The 25940-nt window shown below is 31.8% G+C and overlaps 1 protein-coding gene across 2 annotated transcripts; it reads right to left on the reverse strand.

Moving 5' to 3' along the window:
• Positions 1 to 1656: 1656 nt before the first annotated feature.
• Positions 1657 to 24820, reverse strand: LOC118194642 (uncharacterized). 2 transcript variants are annotated; one of them, XM_085826802.1, is made up of 3 exons: positions 21585 to 24820; positions 8299 to 8404; positions 1657 to 3000 (listed from the first exon to the last, which is right to left on the reverse strand). In XM_085826802.1, the coding sequence occupies exon 1, from the start codon at positions 23911 to 23913 to the stop codon at positions 23050 to 23052; it is 864 nt and encodes a 287-aa protein (XP_085682928.1). In that variant the 5' UTR covers positions 23914 to 24820; the 3' UTR covers positions 1657 to 3000; positions 8299 to 8404; positions 21585 to 23049. The 2 variants fall into 2 exon arrangements, with proteins under 2 accessions (XP_085682928.1, XP_085682927.1); XM_085826801.1 differs by having other exon boundaries at positions 17180 to 24820.
• Between the last annotated feature and the right edge of the window lie 1120 nt (positions 24821 to 25940).

Consider the following 25940-nt stretch of genomic DNA (forward strand, 5'->3'; position numbering starts at 1 on the left):
CCGATGTAAAATGTGGTAGACTATAATATGTCACTATCAGGATTTAGCAACTGGGTCCCCACCTTCCTAGTCGCCCTTAAAGTGGGGGAGAATGTAGGGAATCTTCTCCTTTATTACCGCATGACCTCGTGGTGTAATTAGAAATAAGTATTGCTAGCAAGCGAAAATTCGGCTAGGGTATTGCACCTTTTCATATTCTGGCTAGGCAAAACAGCCAGGCCATGATTAAGAGGAGAGGCCTCCGAAGAACATTAAGTTTTTAAGTATATATTAAGGACGAAGTTAAAATGTGGTCTGTATTGGGAGAATCAATCCCTAACTCATATTTGGCACTAAAGATTTTTTTTGACAGTGTATGTTTCAGTTGCTTCATGCTAGAGAAGCTTTTGCAAGTTTAAGTGGATTAAAAGCTATCTTTGATCAACAATACGCCAAGATTTAACGGCTTGGCAGTCTTTTTGCATTGAAAATATGGTAGCTAAACATTGAATTTTTGACGCAACTATAAACAAACTTTTATAAGTCAAAATTCACTAAAAACAGTTATAGCTCTTTTATTTACAGAAAATTTAACAATCATCAAAAATAGCTGATTAATAAGCTTTTTTAAATATAAACTTGTTTGCTAAATGCAATTTTTTTCCTTAATCTTAAGACCTTTGCTTTTCAAATCAATTCAAATATTTCATTGTAATTAAATAAATGTTAATTTTATATTTGTGTTGACATTTTGTATGGTGATCATTCCGATAAGTGGTGCCCAAAAGAGATTTCCATCCTGAGCCTCGATAATTAAGTCTGGCACTGCATATTTGTTCTATTTCTTGCTTTGACAAACCTAAGAATTTTACAAAATTACATTTTATATTTTTACAACACTCTTCCATCCTTAGAACAGTCAATATACTAAACATAAAACCTATTTCAAACATTCTGCGTCTGTTTATTTGTTTTATTTAAGCTAACAGAAAATATTTAATAATGGAAATTTCCCTCATCCAGAGTCAGTTTACAATCCATAAAATATAATAAGATTAATAACAGTAACAATGTATAAATAATGTAAATTGCAGATGTGTTAATCTTGAAATAAATATTGATAAACAAAACAGAAAACAAATTTATGCTTATTTTAAAATCGAATGATAAAGGTAACATTATCTATGAAAAGTAACATTAATTCTTCTACATTAAGGGGCACCAAATGTGTAATCCCATTAGCGGTATTGATGACTTTGCACTCAAGGGGGGGGAATCAGAATTTTTTTTAATAGGTAAAGAAGCTTATGGGATAAATGAAGCTAAGGGAATTACAGATATGTTGTTCTCTATTGAAGACATATGTGTTATTTTGTTCCATTGGCCATACTCGTTTTCACATTGATCTCATGATTGAATTTTAAATTAAGAATGAATTTGTGTACTTTTTTCCTCAGGGAAGGGAGGTATGCTTTATAAAATTATAAGTATGCTATTACAATTAAACAGGAAATGAGAGTTGTATGAATAAACTACCAATTTAAAAGTGAAATTTAATTTTTTGACAGGATTAAATTTAAAATGCTTATCAACAATTAAATCAGAGTTAATAAAACTTAGCTGAATATTAAATACATGTATCAGATTTATTGAGAATAAAAATTGAAGCTAACACAATTAAAATAATAAATAAAAATTTTATTTACATGCATACAATTTTATGTTAAATATACAGAAAATTATCATACAAGAATAAATAATTGTTTTATTAAAGAGTTTCAAATAACTGTAGTTTTTTTCTTTAGCTTTCAAATTCAATAAATTTTAAAATTACAGTGGTTTTTAATACAGCATAATAAAAATTATTTGATTAAACTTTCCTTTTACATATTAGGTTAACTAATATTACATATCATGAAATTTTCAAACATTCTTCTTTACATATATATAACTATAAATATATCAGTTCATTTTTTCTATAATTATATTTTGTGAAAATATTTTTAAGCTATTGAAAAGAATGAAATTTCTTTCATTTTCAAATGATTATGAGACAGATTTTAATGTAAGACTGATAAAAAAGACATATTTCACATTAAAACAGAAAAATTTAAAAGAGCTAAAACATGAGACACCTTGGGAAAACATTTGTGAGGGAAAAATCATAAATATTAATGAAAATAAAATTTTTATAGCACATAATTTTAGCATTTTAGCAAAAAATTATAAAAATTCTATCTATACTTTGCATACAGCCACTTTATTAAGATATTTATTTCTGTATAAATATGTAAATTTCAGTTTCATTTCCTATTTATCTATTTCAGTATCTTCTAATTTACCAAATTTTGTCTCAAATCTCAGATAATGCAATATTCTAAATTCAACAGCAATTACTTTCACAGAACATATATGAAACTAACAAGATGCTATTAATTTTGCACGAAGGCTTTCCATAGAAAATTAACTTCTCAGATTTTCTATATTTATATAGTTCTATATAAAAAGTGCATCCATTCTGGAACTAATATGACCAATATGAAATAATAATAAACAAGTTAGAATTTTAATAGTGACAGCATACTGAGATATTATATTTGGCTGATTGTAAGAACCCATAGCCTTCACACCTAGCATTGCAATCATTACCATAGTCTTCATATCCAATGATGCTATCATTTTGCTTATCATCTGATAAGCTTGCTTTAAATTGATTTCATTGAAGGGTAAGATACAATATCTGTCATAGCTCTTCAGTTTATTCGCATCTAATTTTATGGCGGCACTAAGCCCAGCAACTGAAAAATTGGTCACAAGATTTGTAGCTTAATTGTCCGATTTCTTGTTTACGAAATTTAGGTATCAAGTTTTTTTTTTGACTGACATTCCTTTTTGGAATGTCATTGGGTTTGCTTGGTGCAGCCACTTGCCCTGAAGATGGTTAACTTGGCTGTGCACAGCTTAATGATGCTAAAATGAAGCTTGCTGCAGGATGGTGAATTTTACTGCACACCTAATCAGCTGGAAGTGATAAAAATTAAAAACATGAAATAATTTGAGTATTTATTACAAAATCGATTCACAATAAGTTTTATATTTTTAGTTCATTTATTTATCGAACAAAATAAATGCTAAAGTTATTAAAAAGCAGCACTGAATTAAAATATTAGTAACACTTATACAGTCAAAAGTCTTTAATTTGGACTTGTCGGGACTTCGGCGATTCCGGATTATAGATCATCAGTTTAAATCTGGTAAGATGGCATGCAGAAATTATAAAATTAAAAATATGAAACCGTAATTTATAAAATAAAGAGCAATTATAATCTAAACAGTATTAAAATTTACACACAAAAAAAAAAGCTTAATATTTATTTGTTTACTTTATTAAACATTTCTTTCAACACGAGCATGCGTAAAGCATACATTACGCATAGTCGAAATTAGAAAATTGCAACCAGAAAACTATTTGATGTGTATTCGTGATATTTATAATGATGAAGAATTTGATTTAAATCATATCAAAGACGAAATACTACATTTAGTAAGAAATTATAAGCTGAATAAAATAAAAACATCTGCCCTGAAGATAAGGGTAGTGCTGACAGATCAACTTCCAGTTCATTGCGCGCCGCAACGTTTCCCCCCCGCAGAGCAGTGTGAAATTGATAAACAGATTTCGGAATGGTTTTTGCAGCAATTCCACTTTTTGTTTGATGAACATCGAAACATGCTTTCGCTTTGTAGATCCTTTGGCAGCTCCAGAATCGGAAACTCTTTTTGACATAATCCAAAGTTCAAGCTTATTTATTATAAAATTGCTCTAACAGTCTGCAAAAATTAATCCAATTAGAAGATTAAGGAAAAACGCAATCTGCAACATTAACTGAAATAGACAATTAGATAATTTTAGCCTAGCTTATACTGTTCGTTATACATTAAATGCATATGCGTAAATGCATTAGCTTAGCTTATACTGTCCGTTATACATTAAACGCATTAGCTTAGCTTATTCTGTCCATTACACATTAAATGCACATGCATAAACGCATTAGCTTAGCTTATACTGTCCATTATACATTAAACGCGCATGTATGACGGACAGTATAAGCTAAGCTAAAATTATCTAATTACCTATTTCAGTTAATGTTGCAGATTGTGTTGTTCCTTAATCTTCTAATTGAATCCGGCTTAATTTTTTTGCTAATGCGTTTACACATGTGCAGAAAGTTTGTAGCTTTGAGGTCCGGATTATAGATCATTCCAGATTATGGATGTCCGGATTAAAGACTTCTGACTGTACTACAAATACTAAATTAAACTTTAAAGTATATGGGACTTTAAAGCATAAGAAATGAGTGAGTATTAATACAAAGTTAGCATTTTGAATGCATTAATTCATGTCCCACAGAGAAGAAGTTATAAAAAATTTCATGCAGCCAGTCTATTTCGCAAGATACAGAAGTAATAAACATGTTTAATAATGAAATATGATTGAATAAAAATATTAATAATAAATAAGGTGAAATTTATAGTTTTGTTCTTTTGTATTTCAGTTAACATTTTTAGTGTGAAAACTATCTGACTTAATACACTCTCTTCACTAGTACTAAACATTAATTTTGAATTATAATAAATTTTCTAGCTGCTCTTTTATTCATTCACAATGATAACAGCTTGAGTTAATTTCTTTTGCACAGAAAAAATTGCAGCGAAAATGTATGCGCAAAGGCGCCAAATCTAGCGTATGCTCTGGTTTCAGATTGGGCAAGTTTATAGTTCTATGTTTCTTAAGATGCCATTGAAATACTAGGTTAATTTTTAAATCCTTTTTTGATATCCCATGGGTTTAACAATTTGAGAATTGCCCATGATGAAAAGTCAGCAATAGAATTTTGGGTAAAGTGCAGAATCACTCAATGCTTGATGCGTTTTTAAGAATTGCACATACTCGGTATCTATGTGCACATTGACCTATTTTCACTTAAAAAAAAATCCCAGAATTGCACAAAAATGGCACTGCGCACCCCCTTGACTTTATCTATGTACACATCGACCTATTTTCATTTAAAAAGTAAAATAAAATTGACAAAAATCCAATTGTTTTTTACACTTGTAAAAAGTGGCAAACAAATAAGTGAGCTATTCTGCACTTCTGAATTTCGATTCTGAATATTTTCAAAGAAAAGGCATCATTCTTTATAGAAAATTACGTTTGAACAACCAACGAGATGAAATTATGCTTTAGTGATAAGTCAGTAGCGAAATAGTGATGCAGGCCTCCACTCAGTTATGTTTAGCAATTTTTATATAAATTATAATAATGTTCTGAAATAGTTATTTACTCTTATCTTCCATTCAGTCATGTTTAGCCTTTTTTATATAAATTATAATAATGAAAAAGTATCATATGAAATTAACCTTTCATTTAAATTAAAACATTAATCTTAGATAGTTATTTACTATTATACTTCCTTTCTTGCATTAAGGTTGCCGCAATTATTTTTGCAAGCATTGGCATCAACAATAGTTTGGCGATTTTTTACGGCCCTCAAAACCGATTAGTACCAATATTTCTTCTTCTATTGATAGATTCATCAGATGAATCACTTATTTCCATATCCCTGTTATCTATTACTTATAAGAGAAAAATTTAAAAAAAAACATTCTAACTGCTTTTCTAGTTATATTTATTGGCAGAAATCTGAGGTTAAGATGAAAAAATCCACACGAGTTACACAACTTGCAAAATTAGTACTCATAATACACTGACTACCAATAAGTATTTGGACACCTGTGATAGAAAAGAAAAACTAACTTAATTCAAAATCAATAGTTGGTAGAGCCTCTACGAGAGGTATTTACAGCGTGGACCCTCCAGGGCATACTTTCCACAAGTCTTTGTATGACAGCTAGTGGTATTTTCTTCCACTTGGCTTGGAGAAGACATAGAAGACATAGTTCCTTCACCGATTTTGCAAGGGTAGTGCACCCCTGAATTCGGCAATGCAACTCGTCCCAGAGGTTCTCGATAGGGTTCAGGTCTGGACTCTGGGCAGGCCAGTCCATTTGATGAACTCCATTGGCACCATACCAAGCCTTGGTTAACGTCGAAACATGACAACTGGCATTGTCGTCCTGAAAGTAACAGGGGTCCAACCCGTAAAACTGCCGCAACGTAGGAAGCACATTGTCATCCAAAATAGTGCAGTAGGCATCGGAGTTCAGCTTACCATGAATGGGGACCAAGGGTCCCAGCCCATACCAGGAGAAACACCCCCAGACCATAATTCCACCTTCGCCGAACTTGACTGTTGGCACAATGCATTCTGGCAAGAGACGTTCTCCAGGTAGACGCCAGACCCAGACCCTGCCATCCGAACGGTAAAGGGTGAACCCTGATTCGTCACTCCAAAGAATCTGTTTCCACTGATCTACGGTCCAATTTCGATGTGCTTTGCACCACATTAACCGAGCAGTGTGGTTGGACTTTGTGATCAAAGGCTTATGGGCAGCAGCATGACCATGAAAACCAAGCAGATGTGCTTCCTTACGGATGGTATTCATTGAAACAATACTCCAGCATGCCTGTTGAAACTCTTTGCAGATGAGGGCCATCGGTTGTGTGCGGTTCTTCCGAATTTCTCTGAACAGCACTCATCGGTCTCTATCCCCCAGTTTCGTTGGTCTGCCGACTCGGGGCACATTCCGACAATCACCCCTCACCTTCCACTTCTTAATCACATAGGCCACTGTCGATATTGGGTACTTCAGATCGCTAGATATGTCCCTTAAGGATTGGCCACATTTGTGATACCCGATAATTATACCTTTCTCGAAATCAGAGAGCTCCGAACTGCGAGGCATCTTGCATGCGACTAAAGCCGATGCTGTTTCCTACACGATATATACCAGCGGAGTCCGTGGCGTACCTTGGGACTGCAGATATCATCATTTGCATAGGTTTCCAAATACTTATAATTAGTCAGTGTACTATTAGCAAACGTACGACTCGTTATATAGGTCAGAACAGGTAATAATCGCGCCGTCAGAACATGGTGAAATGTGGAAAAAATTCGAGCACCACCTCGCGGCGAAGAACATAAAAATTGGCCTCGGTATGAATGCATTAAGCACTAAAAATTAAATATAACACAGTTATAGTTCTGAAGTTATGTGATAGATGCATCAAACGAAAGCTCTGAAGTCAGATTCTAATTAGTCGGGGTCCTACTTATTTTGCATATAAAACAATACATGTGAATTTTAGTTAAATAGAACCAATGACTAAAAAGCACTTGTTTTAGAAAATATGGAATAAAGAATGTGATTTTCATATTCCATATCAATACAAAATAGCATATTAAAGTAAATGTGTAAAATTAAAGACCAGACGATACAGTGGTTAGGGAAGCCTGATTACTATACCAAAGGGCCCAGGTTCAAATCCCGGAGAAGGCAAGGATGTACATTGTCTGTCCCTTCATAGGATGCAAAGATGGCCCACCTATTAGGTGCCTCCATAATAAAGAGACCACCATATCTGGCCTCAGGAGTGGTTAATGACGGCACAGGCAAGTGCTTGCCATTGGGGGGGGGGGAACGTAAATGTGCAAGAAATGGAGTTATTCTGATGCTGATGTTTTCATAAATTTAATCATTCTTTTCTGACAACTGAATTCATAATTATAATGTCAGGAAAAAAACAAATAAAGAATATCAAATTCCATTTACTTTACTGAACCAAAGTATGAAAGTGACAGCACTGTGTATAAAAATGTTGAATAACTGCATTGTCTGTTAACACAGTTATAACTGAAGTGTTGTTTTGAAGAAGGGTATGGAGTTTTAGAGGAATCAGCATAAATTATTATACTTTAATGCTTCTCATTTCATTACAGCTAATTTTTATACATAGGCATAATAATGTTTGTTCATCAGCATTTTATGAATTACTGACTATTTCAAAACAAATTAACAAGTATAAATATGTAAAATAAAATAAGGAGCTGCATAACTTCAAGCTTATATAAATTTGGATACCTTATGTTGGAGCATAAGGTATCCCAATTTATATGAGATTGAACTCATAATTAAAACAGAATAAAATGATAAATCAAAATCAAAACACTGCTATATATGCACTGTATGTTACTTCCTTATTAAAGCAGACAGAGTCTGGCAATGTTTAAAAGTTACAAATTTAGCAATTCAATCAGCTTATTTTGTTATGGTAATCACTTTAATAATCAAATGTCAACTATACATGTTCTAATATATTTTAAGAACATTAGACTTAAATAAAAATTTGTATTTTACCTTTCTGGATTTTGGGGTAACAAATTTCTGTTGACAAGAAAAGACCCAGGTATTGTCATTACAGGCCACACATCGAACAAAACCTTTCAATGAAGGGCAGTTCAACCTGAAAAATGATATTAAATCACCATTTAAAAATTCATGATCACAGTAAAAATATAAAGGTTTAGCATCTGGTGTATAAATAATCTTCCTCTTTCAAAAAAATTAATTGCCATGACAATAGATTTAGGTAGGTAATTTATTTCTGTAAAAAAAAAAAAAAAAAAAAAAAAAATGTTATGCCTTTCTAAAACATGAGCACAGATATTTACCATATATCATATTCCTCAAAGTATAACACAATGGCTTCAAATAACATTAATTAGAAAGTCTGATTTAATTTCTATATTAGCCGGGTTGCTTTCATCACCATATGACATACAATATATTCTTTAAAATAAAGACTAATGCAACAGGTTCAAATAACATAAATTTAAAAGTTTTGAACCATAAGTGAAAACCTAACTTTGTGAAATAAATCTTACATCCAATTTAAGGCCATGAAAAATGATATTTGACAAATAATACAGAAGGCTTATTTATATTTTTGATGCATTACACATGAACCTGATTTAATCAAAAAAATTTTAATATGGGGATAGGCGGCTGGAATAGCTTTAACTTCTTTCATAAGCTGAATTATGTATAGAACAAAAGATTTTAATGAAGTATGTATAGAACAAAAGGTTTTAATGAAGTATGTATAGAACAAAAGGTTTAAGGTAAATTTCCATCATTTGTCAATCCTTATATACAGTACAAAGTCTTTAATCCGGACTCGTCGGAACTTCGGCAATTCCGGATTAGGGGTTTTTCCGGATTATAGATCATCAATTTAAATCTGGTAAGATGCATGCAGAAATTATAAAATTAAAAATATGAAACTGTAATTTATGAAATAAAGAGCAATTATGATCTAAAGGGTATCAAAATTTACACACACACACACAAAAAAAAAAAAAAAAAGCAGCTTAATATTTATTTGTTTATTTTATTAAATATTTCTTTCAATGTAAGTTGTTTAAGTTGCTTCATTTTATGTGCTAATACTTTCTCTTTAATTCTATAAACAGACATAATTTCTTGTTCAGTTACAAAGTTCCGCTGTTTAAGTCCTGCAATTGCTGTGCCGAGAATACCAACTAACTTGTCAATCCAAATTTTTTTATTTTCGCTAACCTTTCAGTCACTTTCTTCATGCCTTTATCCATTTTTTGCAGCAATTCCACTTTTTGTCTGATGGACATTGAAACATGCTTTCACTTTGTAGATTCTTTGGCAGCTCCAGAATCGGAAACTCTGTTTGACATAATCGAAAGTTCAAGCTTACTTTTTATAAAATTGCTCTAACAGTCTGCAAAAAATAATAAGCCGGATCCAATTAGAAGATTAAGGAATAACACAATCTGCAACATTAACTGAAATAGATAATTAGATAATTTTAGCCTAGCTTATGCCGTCCGTTACACATTAAACGCGCCTGTGCTGACATATTATGTGCATTCATAAATGCATATGTGCATGCGTAAAGGTATTATGCACATGTGAACGCAACACATGCGCAGAAAGTTTGTAGCTTTGAGGTCCGGATTATAGATCATTCCGGATTATGGATGTCCGGATTAAAGACTTCATACTGTATTAGAAAATACATTTTAACATGAGATTAACAACTAAGACTTTATACATAAAAAGAGTAAAAATTAAGACAGTTTTTATTTGGCTCTGTGGTGTCATCAAAGCTTTGCTTTCTCCCAGCATAAATTCTTTGGTGGTACACTATATAAATTCTTTGGTGGTAGAGAATATAAATTCTTAGGTGGTACAATATACACATCTTAACTCTCTTACTATACTATCAACAATATTATTTTCATATTAGTTTCACAATAGTAAATTAATTAACTTATCCAGTTCAGAGTTTGAATGCATCTGAAAGGTTTTGTGCATAGTTCAAATTTAAGAAAAGTCTCTTTGCTGCAGACTTGTAATTTCAGCTTAATATTCTAATGGTTTACTTTTTTGAAATCGTACACTACAGTAATATCCATTTAACTTGGGAGGGAAGATTAATAACTTTTATCTTATATCCTACCAATATATCTTTTTGAGTAGCTATGGACAGAGTAAACAAATGGAGGGAAGTGCAGAATCACCCACTGCTTGACACGTTTTTAAGAATTGCACATACTTGGGATCCATGTACACATCGACATATTTTCACTTAAAAAACATTCCAGAATTGCACAAAAATGGCATTGCGCATTCCTTTGACTTCATCCATGTACACATCAATCTATTTTCACTTAAAAAATCAAAGAAAATTGACAAAAATTCAATTCTTCTTGCTCTTTGAAAAAGCGCCAAACAAACACCAATCAAATAAGCGGGAGATTCTGCACTTTAACCAAAAAATGTACAGATATCTAAAATTAATAAGAAAAAGTTATAATAAATTAAAAGCTGTTGCTATTGGTTTTATTTCTCAGAATAAATAGAAAAAAAATGTATTTTTTCAGAAGCACTTCCTCAAAGAACTCGGTAATGTAAACATTGCCAACTTTCGCGATAATAGTTCAAACTTGGTAACCCAGCGGATTCAACCTATGTATTTGCTTGTTCAAAAGTTGTAACCATTCCTCTTATGTTCATTTTGTCGAATTATGACCTTCATTATTTGCAATTGCCGATTTAAATTATTCTTCACTTATTTATTATTATTTTTTCATATTTTCACACTATTTTTAATGAACTTTTAAGAATAAATAGAAATATTTTCATATAATTAAGGAGGTTTTCGGTGACAAATACTGGTTCGCAGGAGGGGGTCAATGATAATTGGGGTTAATCTTTGGATTATGATAACTTGGCGATTTTTTGGTGACCAACCCTGCTACAGCAACCTGCTAGTTTTTGTTTGGATGCCATTTTGTTTTCACAAAGTAAAGGCATGTTTTTTTTTTTTTTTACTCGGCATTTTTTTTTCCAACAATCTGCTAGCCGAATTATGCTTATGCTAGAACTTTTATGGAACAAAAGTGCTTCTTAATCATGACGAAGATTAGGTGTAAAATTGGGAGAAAGTGCAGAATTGCAAACTGCTTGCCGCATTTTTAAGAACAGCACATACACCGTATCCATGTACACGTCGACCTATTTTCACTTAAAAAAACATCCCAGAATTGCACAAAAATTGCATTGTGCACACTCTTGACTTTATCCATGTACACTGCTAAAGTCTTAGCTAGTAACCTTTATCGCCTTACAAAAATGTCGCTAAACTACCTGTTACCACATTCCAAAAATTAGCCATAATTGGTAACACCGCTGTTCACAAAACGTTAAGAACGCAGAACAATGAGGTTTCCAAACCCTAAATTAATTTGATTTCATGGGCTGCCAAAATATGCATTATAAATAATTAATTAAGTAATGTTTTTATTTTTATTATTGGTTATTTTCATCTAAAATAATGAGAAAAACAATATTTATGGCTTAATGTACAATAACAATTTAACCAGATAATATATTGTTAATGCTTTTCCAAAAATAACCTTTGTGAAGATCTCAGGTGACACACACAATTAGATGATTAAATTGAATTAAAAAATATTATTGATTCTAAAGTGACAGAATAGTTTTATGGATCGCCAAAGTCATAAAAATTAGCAAACCACTACTAGTTGAAGTAAACGTGCATGGAAATAATTTAAATATTTGACACTAAGTATTTGTAACCATTTTTAATGATTGCGGTATACATTCGTTGGTGACATTTATAATATACAGTCAAAAGTCGTTAATTCGGACACCCATAATTCGGAATGATCTATAATCCGGACATCAAAATTAAAACTTTCTACGCATGCGCCGCGTTGACACATGCGCATAGGCGTTTACGCGTGCGTGTAAGACCTTTTACGACTGCGCATATGAGTGTGCACAAGTGCAGAATACGTTTTCGCGTGCGCGTTTTATGTATAATGGACATATAAGCTAAAATTATCTAATTATCTATTTCAGTTAATGTTGATGATTGCGTTGCTCCTTAATTTTCGAATTGGATCCGGCTTATTATTTTTTGAAGACTGTAAGAGCAATTTTACAAAAGTAAGCTTAAACTTTCGATTATATCAAATAGAATTTCCGATATATATTTGTTAATATGTAAAGGATCTAAAGCGAAAGTATGTTTTGAAATCCGAAATCTGTTTATCAATTTCACGCTGCTCGGCGGGGGGAACGCCGCGACGGGCGCATAATGAATTGGAAGTTGATCTGTCAGCATTATCCTTATCTTCAGCACAGATCTTTTTATTTTATTTGTCTTATAATTCCTTACCAAATGTAGTATTTCATCTCGATATGCTCCGTCTTTGATATGATTTAAAACAAGTTCCTCGTCATTATAATTCGCTTCCGATAGCAAAGAAAGTGACAGAGGTTATTGAAAACGAAAAAATTTCGATTGACAAATTACTCGGTGTTCTCGACACAGCAATTATAGGACTTGAACAGCGGAACTTTGTAACTGAACAAGAAATTATGTCTGTTTAATAGAATTAAAGAGAAAGTATTATCACATGAAACGAAGCAAAACTTAATCAACTTACATTGAAAGAAATGTTTAATAAAGTAAACAAATAAATATTAAGCTTTTTCTTTTTGCAAATTTTGATACCCTTTAGATCATAATTGTTCTTTATTTCATAAATTACGGTTACATATTTTTAATTTTAGAATTTCTGCATGCCATCTTACGAGATTTAAACTGATGATCTATAATCCGGAAAAATCGATAATCCGGAATCGCCGAAGTCCCGACGAGTCCGGATTAACGACTTTTGACTGTAATAGATAATTTAGAGGTAAAAGTTTTTGGATATTTTATTTATTTTATACGTCGAAATGTTCATCCTTGGAAAGGGTATATACTTTTTCGCAATCAGGTAATTTCATATATGTTCTTTTAACCAGATTTAAAGATTCACAAAATTTTCATGCATTTTCGTGAAATTTTTCTAATTTATGAGAAAAAAGCAGTGTACATGGATATAGTGAAGAGTGTGCGCAATGCCATTTTTGTGCAATTCCGGGATGTTTTTTTAAGTAAAAATAAGTCGACGTGTACATGGTTTAGTTATATTTTAATTAAATGATAGTTATTTTGTGAATTTTTTGGTATATGTTTCAGTTGAAGTAAACGTGCATGGAAATACTTTAAATATTTGACACTAAGTATTTGTAACCATTTTTAAAGCTTGCGGTATAAATTCGTTGGTGACGTTTATAATATAATAGATAATTTAGAGGTAAAAGTTTTTGGATATTTTATTCATTTTAAATGTGGAAATGTTCATCCTTGGAAAGGGTATATACTTTTTCGCGATCAGGTAATTTCATATATGTGCATTTAACCGAGTTTAAAGATTCACAAAATTTTCCTGCATTTTCGTGCAAATTTTTTTAATTTATGAAAAAATAGCAGTGTAGATGGATAAAGTCAAGAGTGTGCGCAATGCCACTTTTGTGCAATTCTGGGTTGTTTTTTTAAGTAAAAATAAATCGACGTGTACATGGTTACTGTGTATGTGCGATTTTGAAAAAAGCGGCAAGGAGTTTGCGATTCTGCACTTTTTCCCAATTTTGCAGTTAATATTTGTCATGATTAAGCAGTTTTGTTCTATAAAATTTCTAGCATAAGTGTAATTCGGCTAGCAGATTGTTGGAAAAAGTGTTGAGTAAATAAAAAGAAAAGAAACATGTCTTTACTTCGAGAAGACAAAGTGGCGGCGAAAAAAATAGGGGATTGCTGTAGCAGAGTTGGTTGCCAAATTTTCGCCAAAAAATCGCCAAGTTACCATAATCCAAAGATCAACCCTATTTTTTTTCACATGTGTTTTGTGACATTTTCGTGGTTTTCCTTAAGTGATGTAAATATGAGCCTATTTACCCTAGAAAATATTCACAAAAGCATGCCTTTTTCAGCTAGCCCTCACATGCTTTGCATATTTAATTAAATAAACACACAAACCCTTCTTATTCTTAAAATCATAAAGTAATTAATTTCACATTACATGCACCGAAGCTTTTTAAAAGTTAGGATACTTTCTTTAACAATTATAGAGCTATTTAGTGCTGTACTTCCCAGTTATATGTGAAATAACATCTCGGTGTCACTGCTTGTGACACAACATTTGTTTCACGTAAGTCTTCTTATGCAGTCATAAGCATGAAATAAACAAAACAGACGGCATGAAAAATGTAATTCATACATACACCCTTAGTGACTGATATCTGATATAGTTTTTATATTGCATCTGTGATCTACACTGTCAGATTTGATTGAGTGAAATTGTGACTAAATTTTAGAAGACTTTGATAAAATTATGGTATGAAAATTTAAAAGTGAAATTAAAATCAAAGATAAATTGAAAAGCACAGTCAAAAAAGAAATATTGTCCATAAATATATTATAATAATTAATGATAAAATAGACATTTAAAATATTCATACAATAAATATATGCAATTAATGTAATTAATATAAATACCTGCATTTAAAATGATCTAAGTTAGACCATATTTGTAATTTTTGTAATGTTATTAAATGTGGACTTTAAAATAAATTTTTAGCAACATACATCAGTTGGGTTTGGTTTGTTTAAATTAATGAAAAGCATGGGAGAGATATCTGCATAAGAAGAAAAATGCCTTCAAGGAGGTCTTTCTGAAGGTTTAAATCCACGTTACATATTGGGAATACCATAAAAACAACCATACAATTTGCCCATTAGCTTGGCTAAACAAACTACCAGACTTCAGTCACTTTACTGTTTGGCTTCTGATGAGCTGTATTATCAGTTGCAAAGCACTGAATGACAAATAATGTGTTCCTTGGTTTTTGTTACGAGTTAGAAAGCAAGTCTTTATATATAAAAATTAATATGCCAAATTTAGAGTGAATATGTTGGGTTTTTTTTATGCAATACATGAACATACACATAAAATTTTAAAAAACAAGTCAGAGCAGAATATAATTTATTACTAAAAAAACTTTTATGTAATCAGGTAGTTGCAATTAAGTTTTTTTTTTTTAAATGAGAATATATATTGATTTATGTGATGATAAAGAATTTTCAATTATAATTTTGGAAGTACTTTGAAATCATGCAATGAAGATATTAATCGTAAAATTGGCTTTTTGATTTTATACATTCACAATTTCTTTAGAAACTGCAATGTTAAAAACAGGTATATTTTGGAATTTTATAGCACTGAAAGATATTCAAAGACAGATCTGAATTTTACTATTTTTTTTTCATTAAATAGATAACTTTACCTAGAAAAAGAATCATTATTACATGATTATTTTACTTCCATTAAGCTTTATATATTGTTTTCTGTGCTAACTTGAATTCAGTATGAATTTGCTTTCGTATATCACGTTTAACCAATTAATTTTGAATTTTCACTTCCATATGCTTAACATATTATTTTCTCTGCTAACTTGAATTTATGTTACTTATTCTTTAATTATTTTGATTATATGTACTAAATACCACATTTAAATGGCTTACTTCCATGTGTTTTAATCTGATAACCATACGCCTATCATTCTCGGCATCAATCAACCGTTAGTGAACTTGGCGAGTAAAACTGCAATGGCGCCAATGGGTTCTTTGCAGATGAAAACCCATCTTAACCCGTAACAGGGGAGGTGAAAAAGTTGAACATAACAGGGGACGTGCGGTCTCAGAGACTGCGCATTATAATAAATTTTTAAAACTCGTCTAATTAAAATATCATCATGATATTTCACTTAGATGTTCTTTGAACATTTCACTCTGAAAAGAAAATATGTTTTTACACTTTAAAGTGAAATTAAATTTTTCCCAGAAAATTTCCCCATAGCCTTAAATTTTTCGATGAAAATCATATGCTGCACTAAATTCTATAAAACTAAAAATAAGAATGCATCTATTTTGAATTAACTATTTGGTACTTTTCCGTTTCGCCGGCGCATATCTCGCGAAGCAGACTTTATTGGCGACAACACACAGTATACACATAAAAAAAGTTAACAAATATTAGTTCTTAGGAATTTTTTATTTTGAAGGCATAAACATTTTAATATCGTTTGAAATTTTGTAAAAAGACAATAAATAAAGACGATAAATTTGTAAAAAGACATTAATTAAAGAATTCACTATGCTTTTATTGTACGACATCTTGATTTGCCGTTTCATATCACGTGACCCCAAGTGATCTCTTCTCACGTAGACTACGCTACAAAAATCTAATTCTTTCAGTAATTATCTACTTTAATTTTAAGTTAAATCTTAATTTGAAATACAAGTTTAAATGCAAGAATTATTTCAATTCCTATGAATAGCTTACTCAGAAATTGTGAAAAACCGCAGTGTTTTACTTCGCTAGTGCAGTGTCATTAGAATTGATGAATTTAACCCTTGACTTTGCTTTTTCTACATTTTTGGATGAGCGGTGTAATTGCATCCTAATTGACTTAATTACTGCGAATGGCCTTAGGGCATAAAAGTTAACTATGTGGTAAAAATTCTATGTAATTGTATGCCAGTATTGAAATAAACAATAAATCTGGTAAGAAATGGCTGCGACTTGTTTTGAAAATGAGGCGTAAAAGGTTACCAGCGAGGATATTCCGTTTGGCATCGGTTGTACTATTTTTGGCGACTTTATCATTTGCGCCGGCAAAATGGAAAAGTACCAACTATTTTATCTATATTATTTAATATTTAAAGCAAATTTTAACCGGAGAAAATTGTATGTAGCACAATAGAGAAAAATTTTGACAGTACCTGAAATATCAGTATCTCATTGATTTTCTGATAGTAAACAATTTAGTTTTCGTCTTCTTTAGCACATTCATTGCCTAATTTTCGCGTGCATTCCAAACAAACAGGGTCTTGGCAAGATAAACATAAATATGCTGTCTTTCTTTTCTTGCTTGGGGACCACAGACGACATGTTTGCTTTGATTTTAATTTTGCTTCTTTTGTGCACTGCTCCACATCCTTAGACTCAGCTTCTTTTCCTAAAATCCGCTTTATCGTCAGGCGTAATTGATTTATTCTTGGATTTTTCACTCTCGTGTGTAGTAGTGGTTGGACTAATTCTCTTGCTAATTCTTTCAAAAACACCATTCTGGTCATAACAGGGTTTTGGTTATAACCTTGGTGCAAAATGTATGAGTTTACTGTACTCATATCTACTAACCAGTAGGAAAGAGCCATAGGCCAATGCGTTGTTCTCCTACTACAGGAATGGACAGAACATTTTTCATCTAAAGCATCAACACCACCTTTGGTTCTGTTATAAAACGCAATTACTTCAGGTGTCTGTGTTTCCGAGTCTGTTTCTATCGAATGATGCAATGATGACATCAAGACCACTGCTCGCCTTTTCTTTGGAACAAATGAAATCAAGGTTATATCCTTAGCAAATCCATACAATGTTAAATTCTCTTTTCTTACATGGAAGAAAATCTTTCAGAATTTCTTCCTTATTTTTTTAACAATTCCAACGTATGTCAGTCCATTTTTCAACAATTCTGTGGTAAGTTCTATGGAAGAAAACCAATTGTCTGCTGTTACATTCCTGTTCGTATTAAAAATTGGTTTACTCAAACGCAGAATCCATTCAATTGGACAAAACCTCCAATAGGGGTGATGGGACGAACATGTGGCACGGTTCGTCAGACCGCACGTTCCCTGTTACGGGTTAACTCTCCATAAACGTTTTGCGAAAATATGAACTAATAATGATTTGCGATTTTAAAACTTTATTTTCTCTTACCGCAATGTTCGAAAAGTAAACAGAAAATTCCCTGTGTGGGTTGCAACAATTATCAGGGTTGCCATATTCTGGTACACATGCACTCTCTCCCGAGATGTCAACAAATCGCCAAGAGCCGGTTATCTGAAAACTGCCAATATAATATTAAATTAGATGCTACTTTTTTGTATTTTATCCATATCAGGATCAATTCATGAGTGTAACTATTATGCCTGATTAATCAATCACTTATAATATTCTGAACTTTGTCTTGTAAATTATAATACATACATAGATGCTAACATAAATATTTGCATCCATCTCTTTTTGGTACTGTTTTACTATTGGAATCATATTCAAAAATGTAATGTTGATATAGGAAAGTACAGTCAAAAGTCGTTAATCCAGACTCGTTGGGACTTTGGCGATTCCGGATTATAGATCATCAGTTTAAATCTCGTAAGATGGCATGCAGAAATTCTAAAATTAAAAATATGAAACCTTAATTTATGAAATAAAGAATAATTATAATCTAGAGGGTATCAAAATTTACAAAAAAAAAAAAAAAAAAAAAAAAAAAAAGCTTAATATTTATTTGTTTACTTTATTAAACATTTCTTTCAATGCAAATTGTTTTAAGTTGCTTCGTTTTATGTGATAATACTTTCTCTTTAATTCTATAAACAGACACAATTTCTTGTTCAGTTACAAAGTTCCGCTGTTCAAGTCCCGTTAATTGTTGTGCCGAGAATACCGACTAACTTGTCAATAAAAATTTTTTCGTTTTCACTAACCTCTCTGTCACATTCTTCATGTATTTATCCAATTTTTGCAGCAATTCCACTTTTTGTTTGATGGACATCGAAACATACTTATGTTTTGTACGATCCTTTGGAAGCTCCAGAATCGAAAACTCTATTTGACATAATCGAAAGTTCAAGTTTACTTTTATAAAATTGCTCTTACAGTCTGCAAAAAATAATAAACCGGATCCAATTCGAAGATTAAGGAACAACACAATTATCAACATTTACTGAAATAGATAATTAGATAATTTTAGATTATATCGTCCGTTATACATAAAACGCGCATGCAAAAACGTATTCTGCGATTGCGCACACGCATATGCGCAGTGGTAAAAGGTCTTATGCGCACGCGTAAACGCCTATGCGCATGTGTCAACGCGGCGCATGCACAGAAAGTTTTTAGCTTTGAGGTCCGGATTATAGATCATTCCGGATTATGGGTGTCCGAATTAACGACTTTTGGTACAACTCTGATATACGCCCTAATTTCACCAAATGTGGCGATATGTGTTCTGCGCCGGTTTTTGGCGCGATTGCGTGTTGTATGGCAACCCTGTTGACGTTGAAAAATCTTTTGCTGGAGTTCGTTGGTTCCCGTCATGCTTTGTGTCTGAGAAGCTAGGGGGGAAAGATTTAATGGTGAAAGTTGTTGAATTGAAGTTCGGCATAAGGAAATATCGTCGTGGCCATCCTGTTGAGGGGCAGTGAGTATTTGGAGATGTGGAAAGAAGGTATGGGAGATTATTTTTAGTGGCTATGTGTGATAGAAGTAGGGATTTGTGATTATTTGTTATTTTATTTATTTGTGAACCATAGTATGAATTTTCTGGATAGTGTGTCTGGCTGTCATATAAATACGATAGTGATTACGTGGCGGTATGAAATTGGTATTTCTGTTGTTCGAAAAAGCATTAATGGTAAGTGCATTTTATTTTATTCTTGTTCTTATTTTGTAGAATGTTATGTTCATTGTTTTTTTAGTATGAATTTCTGTCGTTATTGTTGTTTTTTTTTTTAATTGTTTGAAATTTATTTTAGTTATTTTGTTGATTAGTGCGTACCGTCTAAACCATGCAATTCGTAGATGTTTTTTAAAGTTGAAACAGAACGCTGTGTACATGGTATTCTTTGAAATTTATTGTTGTTATGTTAATTATTAAAGCGAGGTGTCCGTAGTTCATTCGTTGCTTAGATGGTGCCATTCGTATATTTTTTTTAAGTTAAAACATATCGCTGTGTACATGGACTCTTGTCAAATAATTTTGGGTAGAAACTTCATGGTTTTGTTAAATTTTTTGTTTTTGTTTCGGATTTTTAGTTTAAATTGTGTGTTTAAAACGTGGTTTTTGCATTCAAGAAAACTGTGTTTCTGGAGACATTTTAGGCTTAAAGTTCAAAATGTAGACAAAAAATTTAGATAGCAATATGGCAGTGTGGAGTTTCTCGCCAAAAATATTTGGCGAGAAATTCGGCGCCTTGAGGGCGCATATCGGAGTAGTTCCCGACTTTTGACTGTATACGCATGTGTATGTATGTGCATATATATGAATATGTACACACATACATACATTTGTATGTTAGTGCATACATGAACACATACACATATTTATTTCTGGATTTGGTACACTGCTAACAAAACAGTACCCTCTTTTGTTCTTTTTGTTTATTTGGGTATGTTACTCGCACATCTCACAATAAATAACTACTTGAAACTCTGCATATACTGAAAAATGTAACTTTAATTATTATATTCTATTAATTGAGAAATGCATCACAGATTTCAGCTAACTCTATTCCGATGGGTTAAATGCATTAAGAAGGAGAAATATATCAGAATCCCTATGGAAAAAAAAAAAGATTTTTTAAATGATAGTCGAAGGCTAAAAGATTATAGTCAGTGTTGTTTGAACTGAGAATACCTGATTTGTTATTCAGATTTAGGCCAGGATCGGTGCCAGAGCTAGTCTGCCACACTGGGTAGAGTTTAAGGCAAAATTTTGAGAATTTCAGACCTGCCGAGATTGCACCAAGCCATAAAATGGTAAAATTTTATAATTGGGTGTCCCTTGTCTTTTGGTGATTCTTTTTGACACCAACATCGGCACCAGGAAGGCACAATTTTAAAATGGCCACTACACCAAAATAAGAAGTTATGGGGTTTCATTGCCAAAATTTGCCAACACTCAAAGGGCCACCCAATTCCACACTAAAGCCAAAATATTAAAGAAGAGAAATGAAGTTAATCTTAAAATAATTAGAATAGCTTTTTTGCTTTTGCTCAGTCTTTCAGAAACTTCGATGCTTTCCAAAGCACCTAGGAAAAAAGGTACCTATTATGGCATTTATGAACTTGTTTATTATTTTTAGAATATGTGCTTTATAGCATTTATTATTTAATTTATTTTTTAGAGGCAAAATATTTTTAAGTTCCCAAAAGGGAAAATAATTTCATCTTCAAATATCACAGCAGAATATAAAAAATTAATTATTTCAGCTTTCTTTCACTATTACATCGAAAAAATATAAAACAGTTTTCTATTAGCAATTTTTTTTTTTTTCAGTTTTCTATTAGCAGTAGCAAATTTTGGCAAAATACATATCTATTATACAGAGATTTTTTTACCTGCAGTGAAACGATGTTTGCCAAATTTTTTCTTATATGAATTATATATGTGGGATTGCTCTATTTGACTGAAAATGTCTGAAATTTCATTTCACCTTTCTAACATTGCTGAAGAACACTGCACTGATTTTAGAAATGTTATACACTCACACATTTGATCTTGAAGGAGGATAGGCATGGTTTTCAGTACTTGTTCACGACGAGTGGAAATACCTAATACATTTTTCATGACAGACACCAAGAATGGCATTACTATATGTATTGACACAGCTGTAATTCATAAAAGTATGAAATTCAGACACAGTTAACATAAAACACGTACAATTTACTGCACAGATATTAGATGAAACATTTAGCTGCTTTATAGAATTTTAGGTTTTGAAGTTCTTACCCGCATTTCATTACACACAAGATATAAACACTGAACATTTATTATCATGTAAAAATATCTTGAAAAATATTTCATATTGTGGAAACAAATGGTGTATAATTTATTTTCATCAATTGAGAAGTTATGTTTCTCACACAGGGTCATCAGTAAGCTTTATGCTATTCAGACTTGCCTCTAAATTCCAAGAATTCTGTTAACGCAAGAGAAAAATACAGACTTGACCAAAATAATGATCTTTTCTAGTTGCAAAAACATTGCTTACTGCAAAGGTAAGTAAAAGTTGTTTGAAATACATATTAAAAACGGAGGAGGTTTTTTTTCTATGTAGTAAGATAAGTTTTTTCAACTTCTGCATCACCATAAATGACTTACATACGTAACTCATAACATTTGTCTCTTATGTTGTTATCCATATTTAAAACCCCTTTTATGAAAATGAATGAATTTACATACCACACACTCTCCAGTGTGAATAAGCATATGCTTGTTTAACTACACACTTGAATAACCATCTCCTTACATACTTCACACATATGAGGTTTCTGCTCTGTGTGAATACATGCATGAATATTTTGGTAAACTGCAGAATCGCTCACTTATTTGTTTGGCACTTTTTACAAGAGTAAGAAGAATTGCATTTTTGTCAATTTTCTTTGACTTTTTAAGTGAAAATACGTCGATGTGTACATGGATAAAGGGAGTGCACAATGGCATTTTTGTGCAATTCTGGGATGTTTTTTTAAGTGAAGATAGGTTGATGTGTACATGGATACCGAGTATGTGCAATTCTTATAAAATGTGCCGAGCAGTGGGTGATTCTGCACTTTCCCGGAATATTTAAATGGATTTCATTCATACAAGTTTTCTCTCCTGTGTAAATGCGCACATGGCCGTTTAAATGAACTCTTCGAATAAATGATTTCATACATACTTCACACATGATTTTTTGCTCCTGTGTGAATAAGCATATGCCTGTTTAAATTAGCTTCTGAATGTCTTCTTCTGAAGAAGCATATGCTTTTCAAATTATCCTTTACACTAAACTTTTCTTACATACTTCACACATATAAGGTTTTATCTCCTGTGAATATGCATATGCCTGTTTAAACTACCTTTTTGATTAAACGATTCCTTACATACTTCACACATATAAGGTTTCTCTCCTGTGTGAATAAGCATATGCATGTTTAAACTACTCTTTTTAATAAATGCCTTCTCACATTCTTCACAAATATGAGGTTTCTCTCCTGTGTGAATAAGCATATGTTTATTTAAACTACTCCTTTGACTAAATGACTTCTTACATACATCGCACATATAAGGTTTCTCTCCTGTGTGAATAAGCATATGCTGGTTTAAAATACACTTTTCACTAAACATCTTCTTACATACTTCACACATGTGAGGCTTCTCTCCTGTGTGAATACGCATATGCTTGATTAAAGTACCCTTTGCACTAAATGTCTTCATACATGCTTCACACATATATGATTTTTCTCCTGTGTGAATAAGCATATGCTTGTTTAAACTAGATTTTACATTAAACGTCTTATTGCATACTTCACACATGTGAGGTTTCTCTCCTGTGTGAATAAGCAGATGATTTTTTAAATTACTCCTTACACTAAACATCTTCTTGCATACTTCACACATATAAGGTTTCTCTCCTGCATGAATATTAAGCATATGCTTGATTAAACTATCCTTTACAGTAAATGTCTTCTTACACTCTTCACACATATATGGTTTCTCTCCTGTGTGAATACGCATATGCCTCTTTATGTAAGACTTTACACTAAACATCTTTTTGCATAATTCACACATGTGTGGTTTCTCTCCTGTATGAATACGCATATGCATGTTTAATGAACATTTTTTAGTAAATGATTTCTTACATTCTTTACACATGTAAGGTTTCTCATTTAAATACGCTTGCATATTTAAATGAGTTTTTTTGCTTAAATGACTTTAAAAGATTGATTGATTTAAATGAAATGATACTTCACACCTTGATGCTTCTCCCCTGTGTAAATTAAGCATATGCTTGTTTAAATTAAACTTGTGTCTGAATGTCTGATTACTTTTATGATACACAAGAAATTCGTTGTTTTATGGATACCTATTACATATTTCTTCTTCCAATTGCTGCACTGCATACACTTAGACATGAAAGTTCTATTCGATACTAATAACTATAAGCTTCTTATATAAATCAGGATGATATTTATGCTCTGCATGGATGGAAAATAAGGTAGTTAAGTGAATTTCACGCCAACCTACTCCTGGATATTTCACAATTATTTTCAGTGCCTTGTGTAAATGCACGTCTCCTTGATCAAAATATTAATATGTATTGTTCATGAGATTTATCTAACGTACTGCATAAGCTTGACTTGATTTCCAGGAACATTTTAGAAAAAATCTATTTGTTACATTACACAGAAATACGATTTCTCGCTGAAGAATATTTAGGCAATCACTCGTTAATTTACGCAGTTCATCATACATGCTTCATTATTATTATATGACGTTTGGATTCTTCTAGATTTCTTAGTGCTTTACACTTGCTTTTAAATGCTAAATAATTTGCACATTTCACCCCGTTAACGCTTACAAGAAAAAGTATCACCCACTTCTTCAGCTTTCAGTACTTAAAAATATAAATCACGCTTCAGCACGGAGAAGTCTTTAATCAAAGACTCTTATCGTACGTTTACAGTAGTCACTATCATTCAAACACTATAACTGCGATAAACCTTGACAGAACAGAATTATTATGACGAAACAAAGGTTACGTTGCTACATCGTTTTACAAAGTTGCGATGCGCAAACTACTAAACTATCCGCTATTCCAGCTCTCTGATGCGCCATCTAGTGGCTAAAAGGTGGAAATATTAAAAATCGGTATTTACGTTTAACAATGTAGAATTGAAATAAGAATTTACGTTAACTACGTAGTTTGTGAAGCGTGTTGTGATCGAAAAGTAATTAAACGTTTTATTTTTTTTTATTGTTGTGGGCATTATGTATAACTTAGAAAGAAGTACAGACCACAAGTTTTGTTGTGTACACCAATGTAAATCACGAGCTTGCAAGGAACCTGAATTATGCTTCTATCGCATTCTTTTGGTTCAAAAAATATCGAAAGAGATAGCAAAACGAAGAAGAGAGTGGATTCGCGTACATCGAATTGGAAAGAAAGTTGGACATTGTATGAACGCGCGTTCTAAGCATTTAAAAAAAAAAAAACTGATTACATTTTTTCTCGTAAGAAAAGTTTCCTTTATATGTGAAAAAGTTCCTTCTCGTGTATCATATATATAAATGTGTATGTGTGTTCTTCGAAAGTAAACATGCATATTTGTGTATTGAAGTATAAATCATTATAGCTCATTAATCTCTTAAATATTATTAATACAGATACATATACAATTATGCTTTCATGCATATTTTACCTACAGAAATTTAAATTGTATTTCAGTTTATGTTAACGATGATTTAAATTAAAATTTATAGAATGACACATATGAAAATAAAAGTTAATTATTTTAACGTTAATGATGAGCTTTGAATTTCATATTCTAGTAATGTTGAAATTTCTGTGTGTGAGCCATTTCCTGTTAAACTATTTAGAACTGTTTACAGTGGTTCAGGATAGTTAGCATAAAAATATTTCGAGTGAAGAAAATAACTATGATGATCTGGTATGAGTAATGGTATAAAAAGTATTACAGATATCAGATCTTTTCCACTACAGAATAGCATGCACCAAGCAATTTCTTATAGAATGATATACATACCATTGTTCATCGCTGAGCGCAGTTAAATGTTTTTTCTTATCATTTATAACAGTGTTCATTTTGAAGTAAGTATTAGTAATAAAAAGTTTTTAAAGTAGTTTAGAAAAATTTCTCCATGGTGAAAATTAGCTAATGATGAAAGTATTTTTTCTCACTTGAAGTATC

The sequence above is a fragment of the Stegodyphus dumicola genome, chromosome 11, assembly GCF_044657685.1.
Source record: "Stegodyphus dumicola isolate Sdum_Otavi_A_Nest chromosome 11, ASM4465768v1".
Lineage (NCBI taxonomy): Eukaryota > Metazoa > Arthropoda > Arachnida > Araneae > Eresidae > Stegodyphus > Stegodyphus dumicola.